Raw genomic sequence first — 20,307 nt, forward strand, 5'->3', positions numbered from 1 at the left:
TATTTTTAACTGACAAATCCATTTGTTCTCTAGGCTTTCTTAACTTGTTAATCTCACTCCAAAACTTTTTCTTATTTTCAACAAAATTTGTTGATAACATCTCACCCACTCTCTCATTTGCTCTCTTTTTACATTGCTTCACCACTCTCTTAACCTCTCTCTTTTTCTCCATATACTCTTCCCTCCTTGCATCACTTCTACTTTGTAAAAACTTCTCATATGCTAACTTTTTCTCCCTGAATCCCTTCACTAAATATTACCCTGCTCACACTCCAACAGATCGTCAGGTCCCAAGTACCATTCGTCTCCATTCACTCCTATCTAACACGCTCACACACGCTTGCTGGAAGTCCAAGCCCCTTGCCCACAAAACCTCCTTTACCCCCTCTCTCCAACCCTTTCGAGGACGACCCCTACCCCACCTTCCTTCCCCTATAGATTTATATGCTTTCCATGTCATTCTACTTTGATCCATTCTCTCTAAATGACCAAACCACCTCAACAACCCCTCTTCTGCCCTCTGACTAATACTTTTATTAACTCCACACCTTTTCCTAATTTCCACACTCCGAATTTTCTGCATAATATTTACACCACACATTGCCCTTAAACAGGACATCTCCACTGCCTCCAACCGTCTCCTCGCTGCTGCATTTACCACCCAAGCTTCACACCCATATAAGAGTGTTGGTACTACTATACTTTCATACATTCTCTTCTTTGCCTCCATAGATAACGTTTTTTGACTCCACATATACCTCCTTTTCTTTTTCTGTCTCATAAACACGCTAAGATAACAGGGATATCTTGCTACTCCTACTTACACTTTGGTCACACTTCACAGACACGCACATGCATATATATATATACATACATCTAGGTTTTTCTCCTTTTTCTAAATAGCTCTTGTTCTTTTTTATTTCTTTCTATTGTCCATGGGGAAGTGGAAAAGAATCTTTCCTCCGTAAGCCATGCGTGTCGTATGAGGCGACTAAAATGCCGGGAGCAATGGGCTAGTAACCCCTTCTCCTGTATACATTTACTAAAAAAGAGAAGAAGAAAAACTTTATAAAACTGGGTTGCTTAAATGTGCGTGGATGTAGTGCGGATGACAAGAAACAGATGATTGCTGATGTTATGAATGAAAAGAAGTTGGATGTCCTGGCCCTAAGCGAAACAAAGCTGAAGGGGGTAGGAGAGTTTCAGTGGGGGGAAATAAATGGGATTAAATCTGGAGTATCTGAGAGAGTTAGAGCAAAGGAAGGGGTAGCATTAATGTTAAATGATCAGTTATGGAAGGAGAAAAGAGAATATGAATGTGTAAATTCAAGAATTATGTGGATTAAAGTAAAGGTTGGATGCGAGAAGTGGGTCATAATAAGCGTGTATGCACCTGGAGAAGAGAGAAATGCAGAGGAGAGAGAGAGATTTTGGGAGATGTTAAGTGAATGTATAGGAGCCTTTGAACCAAATGAGAGAGTAATTGTGGTAGGGGACCTGAATGCTAAAGTAGGAGAAACCTTTAGAGAGGGTGTGGTAGGTAAGTTTGGGGTGCCAGGTGTAAATGATAATGGGAGCCCTTTGATTGAACTTTGTATAGAAAGGGGTTTAGTTATAGGTAATACATATTTTAAGAAAAAGAGGATAAATAAGTATACACGATATGATGTAGGGCGAAATGACAGTAGTTTGTTGGATTATGTATTGGTAGATAAAAGACTGTTGAGTAGACTTCAGGATGTACATGTTTATAGAGGGGCCACAGATATATCAGATCACTTTCTAGTTGTAGCTACACTGAGAGTAAAAGGTAGATGGGATACAAGGAGAATAGAAGCATCAGGGAAGAGAGAGGTGAAGGTTTATAAACTAAAAGAGGAGGCAGTTAGGGTAAGATATAAACAGCTATTGGAGGATAGATGGGCTAATGAGAGCATAGGCAATGGGGTCGAAGAGGTATGGGCTAGGTTTAAAAATGTAGTGTTAGAGTGTTCAGCAGAAGTTTGTGGTTACAGGAAAGTGGGTGCAGGAGGGAAGAGGAGCGATTGGTGGAATGATGATGTAAAGAGAGTAGTAAGGGAGAAAAAGTTAGCATATGAGAAGTTTTTACAAAGTAGAAGTGATGCAAGGAGGGAAGAGTATATGGAGAAAAAGAGAGAAGTTAAGAGAGTGGTGAAGCAATGTAAAAAGAGAGCAAATGAGAGAGTGGGTGAGATGTTATCAACAAATTTTGTTGAAAATAAGAAAAAGTTTTGGAGTGAGATTAACAAGTTAAGAAAGCCTAGAGAACAAATGGATTTGTCAGTTAAAAATAGGAGAGGAGAGTTATTAAATGGAGAGTTAGAGGTATTGGGAAGATGGAGGGAATATTTTGAGGAATTGTTAAATGTTGATGAAGATAGGGAAGCTGTGATTTCGTGTATAGGGCAAGGAGGAATAACATCTTGTAGGAGTGAGGAAGAGCCAGTTGTGAGTGTGGGGGAAGTTCGTGAGGCAGTAGGTAAAATGAAAGGGGGTAAGGCAGCCGGGATTGATGGGATAAAGATAGAAATGTTAAAAGCAGGTGGGGATATAGTTTTGGAGTGGTTGGTGCAATTATTTAATAAATGTATGGAAGAGGGTAAGGTACCTAGGGATTGGCAGAGAGCATGCATAGTTCCTTTGTATAAAGGCAAAGGGGATAAAAGAGAGTGCAAAAATTATAGGGGGATAAGTCTGTTGAGTGTACCTGGTAAGGTGTATGGTAGAGTTATAATTGAAAGAATTAAGAGTAAGACGGAGAATAGGATAGCAGATGAACAAGGAGGCTTTAGGAAAGGTAGGGGGTGTGTGGACCAGGTGTTTACAGTGAAACATATAAGTGAACAGTATTTAGATAAGGCTAAAGAGGTCTTTGTGGCATTTATGGATTTGGAAAAGGCGTATGACAGGGTGGATAGGGGGGCAATGTGGCAGATGTTGCAAGTGTATGGTGTAGGAGGTAGGTTACTGAAAGCAGTGAAGAGTTTTTACGAGGATAGTGAGGCTCAAGTTAGAGTATGTAGGAAAGAGGGAAATTTTTTCCCAGTAAAGGTAGGCCTTAGACAAGGATGTGTGATGTCACCGTGGTTGTTTAATATATTTATAGATGGGGTTGTAAGAGAAGTAAATGCGAGGGTCTTGGCAAGAGGCGTGGAGTTAAAAGATAAAGAATCACACACAAAATGGGAGTTGTCACAGCTGCTCTTTGCTGATGACACTGTGCTCTTGGGAGATTCTGAAGAGAAGTTGCAGAGATTGGTGGATGAATTTGGTAGGGTGTGCAAAAGAAGAAAATTAAAGGTGAATACAGGAAAGAGTAAGGTTATGAGGATAACAAAAAGATTAGGTGATGAAAGATTGAATATCAGATTGGAGGGAGAGAGTATGGAGGAGGTGAACGTATTCAGATATTTGGGAGTGGACGTGTCAGCGGATGGGTCTATGAAAGATGAGGTGAATCATAGAATTGATGAGGGAAAAAGAGTGAGTGGTGCACTTAGGAGTCTGTGGAGACAAAGAACTTTGTCCTTGGAGGCAAAGAGGGGAATGTATGAGAGTATAGTTTTACCAACGCTCTTATATGGGTGTGAAGCGTGGGTGATGAATGTTGCAGCGAGGAGAAGGCTGGAGGCAGTGGAGATGTCATGTCTGAGGGCAATGTGTGGTGTGAATATAATGCAGAGAATTCGTAGTTTGGAAGTTAGGAGGAGGTGCGGGATTACCAAAACTGTTGTCCAGAGGGCTGAGGAAGGGTTGTTGAGGTGGTTCGGACATGTAGAGAGAATGGAGCGAAACAGAATGACTTCAAGAGTGTATCAGTCTGTAGTGGAAGGAAGGCGGGGTAGGGGTCGGCCTAGGAAGGGTTGGAGGGAGGGGGTAAAGGAGGTTTTGTGTGCGAGGGGCTTGGACTTCCAGCAGGCATGCGTGAGCGTGTTTGATAGGAGTGAATGGAGACAAATGGTTTTTAATACTTGACGTGCTGTTGGAGTGTGAGCAAAGTAACATTTATGAAGGGATTCAGGGAAACCGGCAGGCCGGACTTGAGTCCTGGAGATGGGAAGTACAGTGCCTGCACTCTGAAGGAGGGGTGTTAATGTTGCAGTTTAAAAACTGTAGTGTAAAGCACCCTTCTGGCAAGACAGTGATGGAGTGAATGATGGTGAAAGTTTTTCTTTTTCGGGCCACCCTGCCTTGGTGGGAATCGGCCAGTGTGATAATAAAAAAAAAATAAAAAATAAAATAATATACCTCAATGCACCACTCACCTTTTTTCCCTCATCAATTCCATGATTAACCTCATCCTTCATAAATCCATCCGCCGACACGTCAACTCCCAAGTACTATCTGAAAACATTCACTTCTTCCATACTCCTCCTCCCCAATTTGATATCCAGTTTTTCTTTATCTAAATCATTTGATACCCTCATCACCTTACTCTTTTCTATGTTCACTTTCAACTTTCTACCTTTACACACATTCCCAAACTCATCCACTAAACTTTGCAATTTTTCTTTAGAATCTCCCGTAAGCACAGTATCATCAACAAAAAGTAACTGTGTCAATTCCCATTTTGAATTTGATTCCCCAAAATTTAATCCCACCCCTCTCCCGAACACTCTAGCATTTACTTCCTTTACAACCCCATCTATAAATATATTAAACAACCATGGTGACATTACACATCCCTGTCTAAGACCTACTTTTACCGGGAAGTAGTCTCCCTCTCTTCTACACACCCTAACCTGTCTCCCTCCAAGGTAGGATGACCTGACAAAAGAAAATACTTTTAGTCACTTACATTACAGTGTACAGCCTCTCCTCACTTAACGATGGAGTTCCGTTCCTAAGACTGTGTCGTTAAACGAATTCGTCGCTAAGTGATGAGCATACTATAATGGTAGTGAGTTTGTGTCAACCATCTTCAATATTGTTTTATTGTCACCTTTGCACCATTTATAACATTTCTGGTATATTTTTAAATGTTTATACAGTAGTGTACTGTATATTGAAATAAACAGAATAGAGGAAATCAGCTCTAATATACATTATTTAGGTATGGATACTGGTCAGAGAGCCCGTCATAAGTCCAAGGTTTCGGTAAACGAGTACGTTGCAAAGTGAGAAGAGGCTCTTATCAAAAAGAAGCGCTAAACCCTTCCCACCTCCAGAAGTCAAGTTTGGTTAACCGGTTTCCCTGAATCTCTTCATAAATATTACTTTACTCACATTCCAACAGCACATCAAATAACAAAAACCTCACACAAGCCTGTTGGATGTCAAAGCCCCTTACACTCAAAACCTCCTTTACCCTTTCCCTCCAACTTTCCTAAGAGGGTTTCTACCCTCCACTCCAGATTTATATACCCTCCTAGTTATCCTATTTTCCTCCATTCTCTCTAAATGTCCAAACCATCTCAACAGTCCCTCATCAGCCCTCTGAATATCTTAAATTAATTTTGTGCATATTTACACCACACATTGCCGTCAAACACAACATCTCCACTGCCTCCAGCCTCCTCTCCATTGCAACATTCAATATCCCATGCTTCACACCCATACAGCAGTGTTGGTACCACTATACTCTGGTACATTTCCGTTTTTGCCTTACAAAGATAAGCTCTCTGTCTCCACAGATTCCTTAATGCACCACCTGCCTTTTTTCCTTCGTCACCTCACCTTTCATGGAACCATCCACCAAAAAGTCCATTCCCAAAAATCTGTACAAATGAATAATTTCTTCAGAAATCAGATACAGTAATTTAAGCCTTAATTTTGCTCATAATTTTATATACATATCATTTTTACATTCTGTTTTATCTTACAGGAAGAAGAAAAGAAGGAGGAAGAGTTGGATGAGAACCTTTTCTATTGCCCAAAGTGTAATAAATCCTTCACTCAGTACCACCCACTGGAAGAGCACGTTAACCGATGCCTTGACGAGGATTAGTCTACTTAGATTACCATTCATGTTGGCAAAATGTTAAGTCATTTCTTGCTCCCTGATGTATACAATAGCAACTGTTTAAACATGGTCTTAGTAATGCCAATAAAAAATTATTTAACATGTAAGTTTTAAGTAGTAAAATAGTTTCTTAAAGACACATACATGGGAGGGGGAGTGCTTTTGCAGTAGCAATTCTCAATAAATAACAAGTGTGAAGTTGACACAGCTCACATGGCAAGTGTGATGCATCACTGGAATTATTACTCATGGAAAATGCTAAATCTATTAGGTGAGAATCTGTTTCTAGTTTCGATCATCTTCTCTTCACTAATGCAGATATGACCTTAATTGCTTCTGTAATCATGGTAATGGTAGGAATTGTGATGCATCAGGTAACAGAAGAAACTGGATTAGAGAAGGGAGAGGCATTAGAAGCTGCCAAGATAGGAAGCAAGAAGTTTGTTGTCTCCTGACATTGAGTAGCCTGTGTGGGCACATGGAGTTGTGAGGAAGATGTGAGAGTGCATATACTTAAGTGATCATCACAACTGGAGGGGTCATTTCTTGAGGCAAGACTATAAAAGACAGAGTGTAAATTATTATTAGTAGAAGTATTTATAAAGGTCATCCAGTGCCTGGGGAACAGAAGGCAATCAGGTTTGATCCAAGGAAGGGGAGGAACAATCTAATTCCTTACATCAATAGCCTTTCAGCATTAAAGAGCCTCCCTTGAGGGATGCAGTAGTGTTGGAAAGTACAGTACATTGGTTGGGAGTTTTGAGTTTTTGAGGCTGTGGTGGAAGGGTTGAATGAATAGCTTAAGACTGAGGTGACAGAGGCAACATGCAGGAATGTCAGAGGTGAGGACTTCATAAGGGTTAAACACGGGAGGTGTACTAGAGGTGTTCACTATGTTCCGAGTGTCAGGCATATCAAAAGGTATTTTTCCTTGACATAGCTGTAGCACTGCTATATTATATGACTTTTTTTCCTTAAACAGCAAACTACAGTATTTTACTTTCTCCAGCAGCAGCACCTGAAAGGAAAATGGAGCACTGATGAGTATATGCAGGGTGCATTTCACTGCAGTTATGGCTAGTAATGGAACAGTGCCAAAACTTTTGCTGATACCAACACCATCAAAACTGACCGATATCCACCAATACCTGTTTTTGATTGTAGGCTCATACTTTTCTTCAGTGGGTTACAGCCTATAGGGAAAAAGGTTTTTCTAGTTAATTCATTTCTTGTTTGTACAAGGTAATTACGTATTGTATTTAATGGAAGCCCTAACCCATAGGGAGTCATACAGAACCTGGGTGAATAGGTAGCAATCACATTCAACTTAAAGGAGGACAAGTCCAAATCCTTAGATCAAGAAACCTTTGAGGGTCGAGTGAGAAGGTACACAAACTAAAGTATCAGTATTGTCGATTATGTATTTCAATTTTTTGGTTGATGGATTTAAGCCAGTCTGTTCTTCGACACATGAACTATCCAATAATTGTTGTTGCATTATTAGGAAAACCTGGCCCATGCTCAAGGTAGAGCATGAGTTGGGTACCAGAGGATGTAGGTAAAATGTTGGTACTGTACTGGGTTCAGGCAGCAACTCAATGTTTGAAAGCAATTCCTGGTTCTAAGGAGGATCCATGGGCATGCAAGTCAGTAAAAGGTGTAGCGGTCACTTGGGATTCTGAAGAATGAGCATACATCTCATTTATCACAAGGTAAAAAATATGAGGCAGGTCCAAGAATAAACAAATTATTATTATAATCAAAAAGAAGAGCTAAACCTACAAGAGTTATACAGCACTGCTGGGCAGGGAAGGGTGCAGGAGTAATGGGTAGCAAGGGAAAGAGGGATGATTATTAGGTCATAGAGCACAGCGGGGCAGTGGATAGTGCATTATTATTATTATTATAATCAAGGGGAAGCGCTAAACCCGGAGGATTATGAAGCGCCTGGGGGGGATGTGGAAGGCATTCAGGCTTAATTCGGGGAACTGGAGCACAGATCCAATTTCCTAAATCAAGAGCCTCTCACCAACATCAATGAACCTTCCTTGAGGGGAGTGGATAGTGCAGAGGTATAGGGTAGCAAGAGATTGAGGTAGAAAGGGCTGTGAGGAGTATTAAAGGCATCATCATGAGAGTTTGTACAGTAAATCAATTGCTGTCAAAAAGTCACTGAGAGAGTCTGGGTTAAATGAGGCACCATCAGCAAGAAAGGAAGGTAAAGTAAGGGCATTAGAGCGGTGACGACATTGGAGGTAAATTCTGCGTGCTCGCTGATAGAGTGAGCAGTCCAACAGAATATGGCTAACAGAAACTGGAACCTGACAATTCTTACAGAGTGCAACAGGGCGCCTCTCCATGAGATACCCGTCAGTAAGATGAGTGTGGCCGATGTGAAGACAGGAGAGAGTAGTCTCCCAGTCTCAGCACTGATGATAAGAAGACAGCCAGAAACCTATACTCGGTTTAATAGAAAGTAGTTTATTATAGAGCAGATCAGGTTAACGTTGTTGCCAGTGAGTGCGAAGGTGGGTAGCAATTGCAGCAAAATAGTCTGTGACTGGAACACCTCTATATGAAACTGGGAGGTCATGTATTGCTGAACATGCAGCAGTGTCTGCCTGTTCATTTCCCTGTATGTCAGCATGACTGGGGACCCAACAAAAAACAATATCTCTAGCAAGCACAAAGATATGGAGTAACCAAAGTTGAATACGAAGAACCAGGAGATGAGGTGCATCAAATTTTCGTATAGCCTGTAAAGCACTAAGGGAGTCTGAAACGACCACAAATGGTGACACTGGCATAGATGCAATACGGGTAAGTGCTACAAGAATGGCATACAATTCAACTGTAAAAATGCTAGCCAGGGATAATAAATGACCTCGCATGACGCTGTCCAGTAACACCACTGCGAATCCGATGCCGTCAAAAGACTTGGAACCATCATTGTACACTGTGATGGCATGAGATCAGAAGTGGTTAAGAAAAAGAGAGAGAGAAGTCACCATAGGCAGTTGGGTTTTCGCACATGGCAGTGGGAAAGAACAGACACGAACCATCAGAACTTCTCAAGGGGGTAGGGAAAAGCAAGATGCTACATGAACATAGAAAGATGGTAACTGAAGAGAAGACAAGTTAATGTAGGCAAAGAGAAAAGGGACGGAGTAAACAGGGACGACAAACAAACAAACATCTACTAATATCAGTGACTATCCTATATATGGAAGGATTGCGGAGGTCATGAGAGCGAACATAATAGTGCAGGCAATGAGCATCACTGCAATCGGACAAGGATGGAATATTTGCCTCTGCATAGAGGCTCTCAACCAGTGAAAAGCGAAAAGCACCAAGGCATAAATGTAATCCCTGGTGATGGATGGGATTAAGGCTAGAGAGAGTGCAGGAGAGGCCGCTGAATATACCTGGTCGCCATAATCGAGTTTCGTTAAAATTAGGGCTGAACGTAGTCGAAGGAGGGTTCTACAATCAGCCCCCATGAAAGATGAGCGAGGGTTTTAGAGGTTCAGCCAGCTATGACAAGTTGCCTTCCGAGAGGTAATGCGAGGTTTCCAGGATAACCTATGGTCAAACAGAAGGCTTAGAAATCTGACCGTATCACGTTCTGGGATACGAGAGCCATATAGGTACAATGGATGATCAGAGACGGCAGAACGTCTAGTGAAAGTAATTTGGCAAGTTTTAGTACAACTAGAAAATTTAAACCCATGAGTGGTAGCCCAATTGGAAAGAATAAACAATCACGTACCCACACTAAACTAGTCATCTCTGCTGTGACATGTAATGCTGTTGTTTCCTGGAAACTACATCTTATCCTACCTGGCGTGTACCACCAGGATGGTACCTACAAAATTAACCGAGTTAGGCTTAGCAAAACTGCCTGTATAGTGCTGTATGGCCCTCATGGGTTTAGCACTTAGTTATGATGATAAAAACTGCCTGTTTAAGCAAGAGTTCTAATGTAAGGAGTAATGTGTTATAAGTTGCCACTCATGGATTTGCAGGCAACCTCCAGTAGTAATACAATTGAGGCCCTGCCAAATGGCTACCCAGTGTCTCACCAGAGGGTCACCTGACATGCCCCAAGATTTAGTTTCTATTGGATAGAGGGACATGACTAATTCAGCACTACTAACAAACGTCAAGTTAGAACAACACTAAAAGCGATTCCTTTATCCTTGTCTAGGAGCTGGGTGGTATTTCACAAAGAAATATAACCTGTGTGGTCAAAAGGAGGGAAAGAGCTGGGTGTTATTTGGATTAAATCCAAGAAAGGGCACAGAACAAATGTTTGAATCAATAGTCCTACTGTTGCAGCAAGGCCCCCATTGAAGATCAGTCACCTTATAAAAGAATCACTGCATTTTAAAAAATAAACAATTATTTAAATCAAAACACTAGTACTGTATGCCATTTTACTGTTCAAGGAATCATTTTGAAGAATGCTAAATGCACAGGTTCCTTTTAAGTGCTTTGAGTTTATCCTAAAAAATAACAGCTAAACCTTTCATCTTTAAAGGAAAATAAATATATACTGGTCAGTCTTAATTTATTTAATAAGAGACATACTTTATACATAGTTTACCATTTCATTATATTTCTATACAGCTCATAGACTTATCGAAGACAAGAATGTAACTGAAGGAGGTCATGCTAGAAGTTTGGTGGAACTGGGACACCAGCCTGTTCTGCTAAATAGATCATCTCACCTAATGGGGATATTAAAATAAATTATTAGAACTTGTCAGCTAATTTTCACATGCATTTTAATTGCTTTAACAATAAGTGTAAATGATCACATGCTATCAAATAAAGGTTTGTTAATTTAGGGTGGCAATAATGAATTTATTATATCAGGAATAGCCGGATAAGGTCATTACTAAACATGGTACTTTGTAAAAATACACAAGTTCAAATTTGTATTCTTCAATTAACTTGTATATACAGTATGATGAATAGATGTAGCAAATCTCAAATGTATTACAAAACATACAATGAAAGCATATATTGCAAACTAAAATATGATTAACAAAAGAATTTACTAAAGAATAATAGGAAATATGAAGAGTATGAAACCAATATGGGCAACCCTGTCTCCAATCACCACAAGTGACAAAGTGGCCATGAAAATGTGGCAGCTTTGAGTTTGACATATTTTGGCTCTAATAAAACATAAGTCTTTTTCTGAATGGCATGTGCTGCTTGCAACTTGACATTCTGAAAAAACCATATCACGGGTGGGGATAGAACCCACGATCAGTCATAAGACTCCAAACCGACATGCTAGCCACTGGGCCAGTTGGACGAATCTTGATGTAGCCGGGCCAGTTGGACGAATCTTGATGTAGCCAGGCCAGTTGGACGAATCTTGATGTAACCAGCTGACCCAGTGGCTAGCTCGTCAGTCTGGAGTTCTATGACTCTCTGATCGCAGGTTCTATCCCTACCCACGGTATGGTTTATTTACAGTCATGTCATTACGATTTCATGAGTCTTAACATTCTGTATCCTTATTTTATCTTACCCTAGCAGAATTCTTCAGAGATATACAGGAATATATTCTGATTGACAGGGATTTCTCCAACTTTGAGGGAAAAAAAAATTGAAATTAGTCTGGATCAATGTGGGTGTGTTAACTGTTCTCAACGATGTGATTAATCACATCAAAATAGAGCTCTTGAACTTTGGTCAATTTAAAGGTAGAATCAAGATGTGTATCGAGTACAGATATTGAGCCAAAAATTTTTGAAACTTGCAAGACGACTTTTTTTTTTTTTTTTTTTTTTTTTTTTTTTTTTAAAGTCAGCCGTCTCCCACCGAGGCAGGGTGACCCAAAAAGAAAATCCCCATATCCTGCATTAATTTTTTTTTGTTTTTTTAATTTCAAGAATTTGTTATTTTTTTTTGCATCTAAGGCAGTTGTAACTGAAGTCAGAATTAACAAATTTTTAATAAACCTGTTCACACAATTTATTATAGTCTTTTAGTTTTCAAGTGAGCAGCCCAATTTCTCGATTTTTGCAAGGTGTGGAAAATTTCACTTTTCATTCAACGCATCTGTGACCACATTTAAAAATCTGTTGCCCACCTATGGTACAGAATTTAAAAACCTCAATTTCTCAAAGGAAATAAATTAGGAAATAAAAATGTATATAATTGATTCATTAAATTTAGCCAATGATACTACTACTAAATTCAAATCAGACTATTTAAAGTAAATGACGATCTCACTGTTTTAACAATTTCCACAATCATACTATCTCTGATTATCTGTCTGTAGTTGTTTCAATACAACAAAATAATCAAACCTTAGTATCAACACTCAAAACAAAGAATCTAATTTTAAATGTATAGAAGTAGTACTCCCACAGGAAATTGACTTGGCACTAAGAGGTTCTAACAAATAAATTCTACATCTAACAAGTACTGAACTGAGAAATTTATTACCTCTGTTTAATCTGTTCTTTTCTTCAGCAAGCTGAGCATTTCTAATAACAGCATGCTTGGCTTCTTCTTCTCTGAGAATAGCTTCCTTTGCACTTAGTGATTTAAAGTGGCTCCTTCCATATATGATACCAGTTAGCAGAGCTGCCCAGCGACCAAACTGCAAATACACATTTAATTTATATAATACATCTCTACACACATTATATTTATTCAGGTACAGATACACTAAGTACTTTTAAATAATATGATATTACAAGGACCCCAATGGAAATAAGTCACTTTGACTTTTTTTGGTTATCGTAGGTAATTTACAGTGTGGTAATTGTACCTATATGTACTTGTGCCCAAATAAACTTGCTTACAATTATCACACACAGTAATGTGTAAATTACCAAGGATAACCCAAAAGTCATGGACAAGTTCCTCTCTACCTGGAGTTTACCTGGAGAGAGTTCCGGGGGTCAACGCCCCCGCGGCCCGGTCTGTGACCAGGCCTCCTGGTGGATCAGAGCCTGATCAACCAGGCTGTTGCTGCTGGCTGCACGCAAACCAACGTACGAGCCACAGCCCGGCTGATCCGGAACTGACTTTAGGTGCTTGTCCAGTGCCAGCTTGAAGACTGCCAGGGGTCTGTTGGTAATCCCCCTTATGTGTGCTGGGAGGCAGTTGAACAGTCTCGGGCCCCTGACACTTATTGTATGGTCTCTTAACGTGCTAGTGACACCCCTGCTTTTCATTGGGGGGGTGGTGCATCCCCCCAATGAAAAGCAAAATAATAATAATAATAATAATAAAAACTCTCACAAGGACCTTATCTCAATATTAACCAAAGATTATTACCACTTCTTAACTACATTCACAGGGAAGCGCTAAACAAGCTGGGGTTACACAGTGCCTTGGGGAATGGCAGGTAATGAAGTTTACTTAGATACAGCTGTATAGCCCTTGTGGCTTAGCGCTTCTTTTTGATTATAATAATAATAATAATACTTAGATACAGTTATACAATCTATCATCATATATAAGAACGTGTAAATTCACTAGGTTAACCCTCACAAAAAAGGTCAGATGACGTGACTATTTCCACTTGGGTTAGTAAGTTTATTTAGGTACTGGTACATATTATTATTATTATAAAAATGAAGCGCTAAACCTACAGGTACACAAGTAAAATTATCTAACATAATTGAATGTGTACATTACCTTGGATAACCCAAATTACCTAGAAGAGAGGTCAGGCTCAAATCCTTGGATCAAAAGCCCTTCACATCATCAAGGGACTTCCTTCCAGGAATTATGTAGAGTAAATATCTGAAAAGTCAATTCCCCACAACTGCCGGCTCCTCTTCCACTCTCACACCAACTCACCATAAGCTAACCCAGGTTAGACAGTGCTCGCACAACATATTTGCAATACCATGAACTACGTGTACGTTATATTAGTGACAGTAAGTGTAGAGGTTTACCTTAATTAGTGGAGAAACACGGACAGGAGGAGCCAGTGTCGCCATCTTGCCAGAGCCAGAACACAGCTTCACTTCTACTTCAATATTATATCTACCATTTATCTCTTCCTTTATGTTATATAGTTCACATAAAGGCATAAAAATGTTTTTTGACAACAATATTAATATTTAGTTTTTCTATGACTAAGTAAAAATGTAAAATATTGGTGTTTACGTTGTTTTTAATACCGCGAAATTTAAACAATAATAATAATGGTAATAATAATAATAATATTAATAAATCTTTATTTGCTACAAGTTCATGTACAAGGTATTCAAGCCTAGTTGGACATCAGTGACATACTACTATATAGAAAGCTCCTTGTTATACAGAGCATTTCGGGCAAATTAGGTCAGTTTTTGTCCCAGGATGCGACCCACAACAGTTGACTAACACCCAGGTACTCATGTCATATTTTACTGATGGGGAACATAGCCAACAGGTGTAAGGAAACACGCCCAATGTTTCTACCCTCGCTGGGAATCGAACCCAGACTCGCCGTGTGAAGCGAGAATTTAGCCACCAGGCCACGGGACAACATTTATAAGTTTATTCAGGTACAGGTACACATAAATACAGTTACATAAATTATCATACATAGCAGAATATGCGTAGATTACTTAGGATAACCCAAAAAAGTCAGTGACTTATTTCTTGTTTTAATCATTATAAGATACGGCCATTATCGAGATTTCAAGTAGCTTATCATTAACAATGTAATGATCAGTTATTCCCCTTAGTTTTTTTTTGGGGGGGGGCAGGGGATGTGTCTTTAAATAGTTAGATTTTTTTATACCCTCACAACCGACGAACCCGTCTTCGATCTTGGGGCGAGTGAAAACAGGCATATTCCCTTACATTTCTTGCTCAAGTTTACATAGCAGTAAGTAGGTATCTGTGTTTGTTACCTATTCGTAGGTACAGGAGCAGAGCAATGTTCGTGGTGTTTCGTCTTCAGTATTCTGTTCATATAATTTTTCGAAATTTCCAATGGCTGCAACACCTACTAAATTTTCATTAATGCCTCCACTGGTTTACCATTTTGTGTGAAAAGAACAGTTTTCTTTCCTTCCCATTCCACTTTTTTTCTTAATTTGCATCTGTGTCCTCTCATTTTCCTTGATGTACATACTATTTTTATAACTTCGCATTTTCCTTTCGAAATCTTTCATCCATTGTAACAATTTACCTTTAATTTCTCCTAAATTTTGCAATTTCCAGATTAATCTCATGGGGACTTTTGTCTGAAACTTTCTTTAAGTTCAGGTAAATATAGTCTTCCTATCCATTTCTTTCTTGAACAATTACCACAACTCTGCAATAATAATTGAACAAGATTCTTATACGTGATTGTGTAGACCGAAAACCAAGTTCTTGCCCAGTATGTTATTATTCTCTAATTGTTGAATCCACTTTCCTCTAATGGCTTTTTCTAATAATTTCACGAGAGTTTAAATTTAATATGTTTATTATGTACCTCATACCCATCCTGTGGGTAGCTGAAGCTCCCGCTTCACACACGGAGGACCCGGGTTCGATTCCCGGCGGGTTGAAACATTTCGACACATTTCCTTACACCTGTTGTCCTGTTCACCTAGCAGCAAATAGGTACCTGGGTGTTAGTCGACTGGTGTGGGTCGCATCCTGGGGGACAAGATTGAGGACCAAAATGGAAATAAGTTAGACAGTCCTCGATGACGCACTGACTTTCTTGGGTTATCCTGGGTGGCTAACCCTCGGGGGTTAAAAATCCTATCTTATCTTATCTTATCTTACAGAGGTACATAATGGGTCCAGGGACTGGACCACCAAAGTTTTGATAGCTGAACTAGGTACAAAGGTAATGAATCATGCAAGTAAAGTTACTTACGTTTATACATGGCTACAATCATGAACAAATTATAGAGTAATTTCCCAACACACGTCCAGCAAACCGGCCTGTTGAATGAAGGATGTACTTGATCTATTTGGAAACTTCTAGTTTGTGTTTCATTTTACAGGGATGCGAGTGGAAATAAGTCACGTTGTCTGACTTTTTTGGGAGGTTTATCCTAGGTAATTTACACATATGTTAAGCCATGTATGATAGTTTTGTGTATCTGTACCTAAATAAACTTACTCAAAAACCCCAGTGGATATTACTCACTTTGTCTGAATTTTTGTGTTATCCTAGGCAATTTACACTATGTATGATAAGTGTACGTATGTGTAACTATACCTAAATAAGCATAGTTTCTTTATTTCATCTTTTATCTTATCTGTTATTATATTATTATGTATTATTTTATTATTTTTTCTCAGAATATCGAGAAGTAGGGCTTGATAAGGTGTTTGTGTCTGCCCGAAATACCCGGCTCTGCATACGAGGGGTTTTTGGCATGTACACTTAGCCACTGTATTTCTTTTATACAACTATGTATCATGTCCAAGTAATAATAAATAAATAAATAAATAAATAAATACTTAGCAAACCAAAATTATAATTACACATTGTAACCTTTACAAAGAAATAAAAATCTTTATCATTAAGCTGTCAGTGGCCCTTTTAAACCCAACAACAAGAATCAGTAGCCGTTCACTTTCCATTTTTTATTTTTGTCCAGAATTGAGCAACATTTCCTCCCAGGACAGCTGTACGAGTCATAGGAGTTTAATAATAATCCATGAGTCCGGGAGGGAAGGTTCAATAGAGCGTGAGGTGTGGCTTGTCATAAATTAAATGTTTCACCCTCGACCTTGTGGTTGTAAAGGCCAGCGGACCTGCCTTGTTTGTGAGAACAATTATGGAGCTTCAACTTCTCACTCCAGTTGGATTAGTGAAGAAGACCGGGTAAGGCAAGACAAATTGAGGGGCTCTTGATTTAGGGAATTGGATCTGTGCTCCAGTTCCCCGAATTAAGCCTGAATGCCTTCCACATCCCCCCCCCCCCGGCGCTGTATAATCCTCCTGGTTTAGCGCTTCCCCTTGATTATAATAATAATAATATAACTAACAGTGACTCACAAAACAGTAGGCATCCTTTCAAAGATTCGGTACTATGTACCAGCTCTTCTAGCATTGTGGTTTAGCACTTCTTTTTTACTATAATAATTTTAGCTTTGTACTCACACTCTCTCATTTACCCTAACCTCGTCTATGGTATTTGTGCATGGGGATCAACCACACCAAATCATCTTAAGCCTTTAATAACCCAGCAAAAAGCTGCAGTGCGACTGATTACTAACTCCTGCATTAGACAACACACTCCACCTCTTTTCAAGAGTCTTAACCTGCTAAATATACAAAACATCCACACTTATTATTGTGCCTACTACATACACAGAACACTATACTCTAATGTAAACCCTCCTCTCAAACTCCTCCTTGATAACTATAACAGAACACACAACCATAATACAGTACGAGACACAGCTCACTCTTCGATATCCCTCGTAGTCATCTCCCTATGCAAAAATGCTGTGCATGTAAAAAGCCTGAAGATTTGGAATTCATTGTCAAACACACTGAATGACTCTGTCTGCAAATCAGTTTAAGGCCCTAATAAGAAATCACCTCATCTCCCAAAATAAATTAGACAATACACAAATAACCCGCACATAAAAGACAGAAGCTTACGACGACGTTTCGGTCCGACTTGGACCATTGACAAAGTCACACTAACAGAGGTGGAGCAGGATGGCTATATAGCCATCCTGCTCCACCTCTGTTAGTGTGACTTTGTCAATGGTCCAAGTCGGACCGAAACGTCGTCGTAAGCTTCTGTCTTTTATGTGCGGGTTATTTGTGTATCGTTCCAGTCACGGTATTGTGCCTTTTTGTTATTTATAAACTAGACAAACCATACCTAATGACTACCAGTTTCTCAAAAGCTACTCATATTGTGCTGATGAATGCTCAACCACTTACTACTTCCAAATTAGGATGTCTGTTTTTCCTTGTTTTAAATAGTACTAGATTGTAATACAGTACATCATGATGTAAATTGTTCCATTGTAATACCAAGTTTCATTGTTTTAAGTAGTACTAAACTGTAATATACATCATATTGTAAATTGTTTTAAATTGTTACATTGTCATGCGGTAATCTTTATTAACTAATTCAACAGTGTAATAGGTCTCTACTTGACTTATCAAAACCATGTATCATTACCTGATAGAATATTCAATTCTCCTAATCTTAAGTTAATCTTTAAGTTTGCCCAAAATGCTCTGTATACAAAGGGGCTTTTGGCATGTACACCCAACTATTATATTCCTCTGTACAACCATGTAATTTGTCAAAATAAACATCTTAATCTTAAATAACCCGCATAGAGGAGAGAGGAGCTTACAATGACGTTTCGGTCCTACTTGGACCATTTACAAAGTCACACTTTGTAAATGGTGTGATTTTGTAAATGATCCAAGTCGGACCGAAACATCATCGTAAGCTCCTCTCTCATGTGTGCATTGTTCCAGTTATGGTATTGTGTATTATCGTTCTTGAACAATGGTTACTTGAGTACTAGTCATGTCACTGACGTTACCAAGTTGTCAATCGGTCATAAGAGGTCTGATATTTTTCTTTTTGGCAAATATTAATATAACTTACCCTTAAAATGATTTAGGTTGTTAAATTACTTATCGTTATCTTTTATCGTTACCCAGTGAACTGCCCAGTGATTTAACTAAACACCAAATTTTTTCCTTCTTTATCCATTATAATACGTAATATTAATAGTTCATCCGCCTTATAAACTATTATTATCTTTCCAGCCATAAAACATAATAAATTTTCTTAGTGGATTTAGTTAATTCACACCAAAGGTCTCTTCTGAACTGGAGATTCAGAATGGATAGTACATTTCCCTCTTTTACTTATCAATATTTTAATACACGTAAACTACATTTTTTATGCTGCACAAAGAAATGAAATTTGTTTATTGGAGTTGCAGGACATAGTTGAAGCATTATAGTTTCTTTGGTTATTATTGTATTGTGATGTCTGTGCCTCTCTGGAAAGACAGCTAGGCCACCCTGATTTGGTCAGAAACAACCATTGTGTTCCTCACAGGGTTCTTGTTTCCAGTTAAATTTAATGATTACACAGGCCTCATCGACATCTTATTTTCATACTCTTCAGGAGCACTCTTATGTGTATTGTCCACTGTGTGAACTTGCTTGGCCAGGATGGGCAACACACAGCTGGAAAAGTCATCCAAACCATGAAGGTGACTCTATCAAGTAAGTTTTATGTTCAATTTAAGCAGTTTTATGCACACTAGTGCTAGTTTAAGATTTTAGTTGAATTTAAAATATGACTGAAAGATTTTGTATAAGAGATGATAATTACCATACTAGGCAAAATTAAAAATGAAAGTAAATTGTTACAGTACTCTATAGTGCTTTATTAACCTTCCACTATCAAATTCTGACGTTATTACTGATGCACTCTGACAAGATTGCTGATCTTTTCTTTCTTTCTCATGAACATGAAAGACAGCAGGTAAATCTTATTAACTACTTATATTCGGTATACATATACCTTTATCTTCTGATGTACTACTTAGTAGTCATAATTCTGTAAATTTTCCTTTCCAATGTAGGAGGCCTGGTCTGAGACCCAGCAGTGGGTAAGGTAATCTCCAGAACCAGGAACAGATAGCAGCTGTTCCTCTATGGGAGTTGTCAGTATGAGTCCTTATCCTAAATGGATATGGATTCACATACCTTAATTATGTATAGCGTCCTCAAGGATTTGTTAATGTCAGTCAGATTAAAATTAGCATTTCCTTTCTTACTCTGAGATTCTGATAAGTGTTGTCCCAGTGAAGAGCTCTTAATCCAGGGAATTTGAACTATCCTCTCTTTCCTTGGATTGAATCTGATTGCCTGCCATTCCTCATTCCCTAGGTATTGTAGATGTGCTTCCCCATGAATGAACTAAATAAAATGATTAGTGTTGTATTTTTCTCAAATCTGTGTATTTTTCTTAATACAAAAGACATATCAAAAGCTAGTTATATCTTTAGGCTTATGTATATTTATGCATAAATTTTGAAGCTTAAAAACCTTTGCAGATTCCCTGGAATAAAATTAGTATTAGATTTTGTATCAGAAGAAGAAGAAAATGACCTCTTGACTCACATTGACGAAATTCCATGGGATTCATCTCAAAGTGGGCGACAAAAACAGGTACAGTAGGATTAAATTAGGTATCCTCGGAAAGGAATACCTAAGTACAGTACAGCCTCTCCTCTCTTAATGATGGAGTTCTGTTCCTAAGACCACATCAGTTAACAAATTCATCACTAAGTGAGGAACATGCTATATTGGTAGTGGGTTTGTGTCAGCCATCTTTGATATTGTT

General features: G+C 38.8%; 3 protein-coding genes across 5 annotated transcripts in view; 2 read left to right on the forward strand and 1 right to left on the reverse strand.

Annotated features, from left to right (window-relative positions):
• Window positions 1-6,083, forward strand: part of key (NF-kappa-B essential modulator kenny) — a 31,292-nt gene extending 25,209 nt beyond the window's left edge. For both annotated transcript variants that reach the window (XM_070093974.1, XM_070093975.1), the window contains one exon: window positions 5,846-6,083. In XM_070093974.1, coding sequence (XP_069950075.1) covers window positions 5,846-5,968 — 123 coding nt within the window. In that variant the 3' untranslated portion in view covers window positions 5,969-6,083. The remainder of the gene's footprint in view (window positions 1-5,845) is intronic.
• Window positions 1-20,307, forward strand: part of LOC128697522 (alpha-ketoglutarate-dependent dioxygenase alkB homolog 4) — a 159,759-nt gene that overhangs the window by 132,991 nt on the left and 6,461 nt on the right. Inside the window, exons 1-3 of one of the 2 annotated variants that reach the window (XM_053789272.2) lie at window positions 16,479-16,787; window positions 19,081-19,181; window positions 20,018-20,132. In XM_053789272.2, the coding sequence (XP_053645247.2) occupies window positions 16,677-16,787; window positions 19,081-19,181; window positions 20,018-20,132 (327 nt within the window). In that variant the 5' untranslated portion in view covers window positions 16,479-16,676. Of the gene's footprint in view, window positions 1-16,478; window positions 16,788-19,080; window positions 19,182-20,017; window positions 20,133-20,307 lie in introns of those variants that run through there. The other variant, XM_070093978.1, reaches the window with a different exon arrangement.
• Window positions 10,540-14,060, reverse strand: ATPsynE (ATP synthase, subunit E). Its single transcript, XM_053789292.1, has 3 exons — window positions 13,918-14,060; window positions 12,452-12,608; window positions 10,540-10,713 (listed from the first exon to the last, which is right to left on the reverse strand). Exons 1-3 carry the CDS (start codon window positions 14,053-14,055, stop codon window positions 10,658-10,660), a joined length of 351 nt encoding a protein of 116 aa, XP_053645267.1. The 5' UTR covers window positions 14,056-14,060; the 3' UTR covers window positions 10,540-10,657.

The sequence above is a fragment of the Cherax quadricarinatus genome, chromosome 44 (genome assembly GCF_038502225.1).
Source record: "Cherax quadricarinatus isolate ZL_2023a chromosome 44, ASM3850222v1, whole genome shotgun sequence".
Lineage (NCBI taxonomy): Eukaryota > Metazoa > Arthropoda > Malacostraca > Decapoda > Parastacidae > Cherax > Cherax quadricarinatus.

What these genes read in the sequence shown, in the direction of transcription:
- ATPsynE (XM_053789292.1), bottom strand. Translation starts at nt 14,055, where the DNA reads ATGCCTTTATGTGAACTATATAACATAAAGGAAGAGATAAATGGTAGA. An exon ending in GTGTTTCTCCACTAATTAAG is followed by an intron (nt 12,609 to 13,917) that starts GTAAACCTCTAC and finishes GTGTATTTGCAG; the next exon opens with TTTGGTCGCTGGGCAGCTCT. An exon ending in AAAGAACAGATTAAACAGAG is followed by an intron (nt 10,714 to 12,451) that starts GTAATAAATTTC and finishes TATCCCCATTAG; the next exon opens with GTGAGATGATCTATTTAGCA.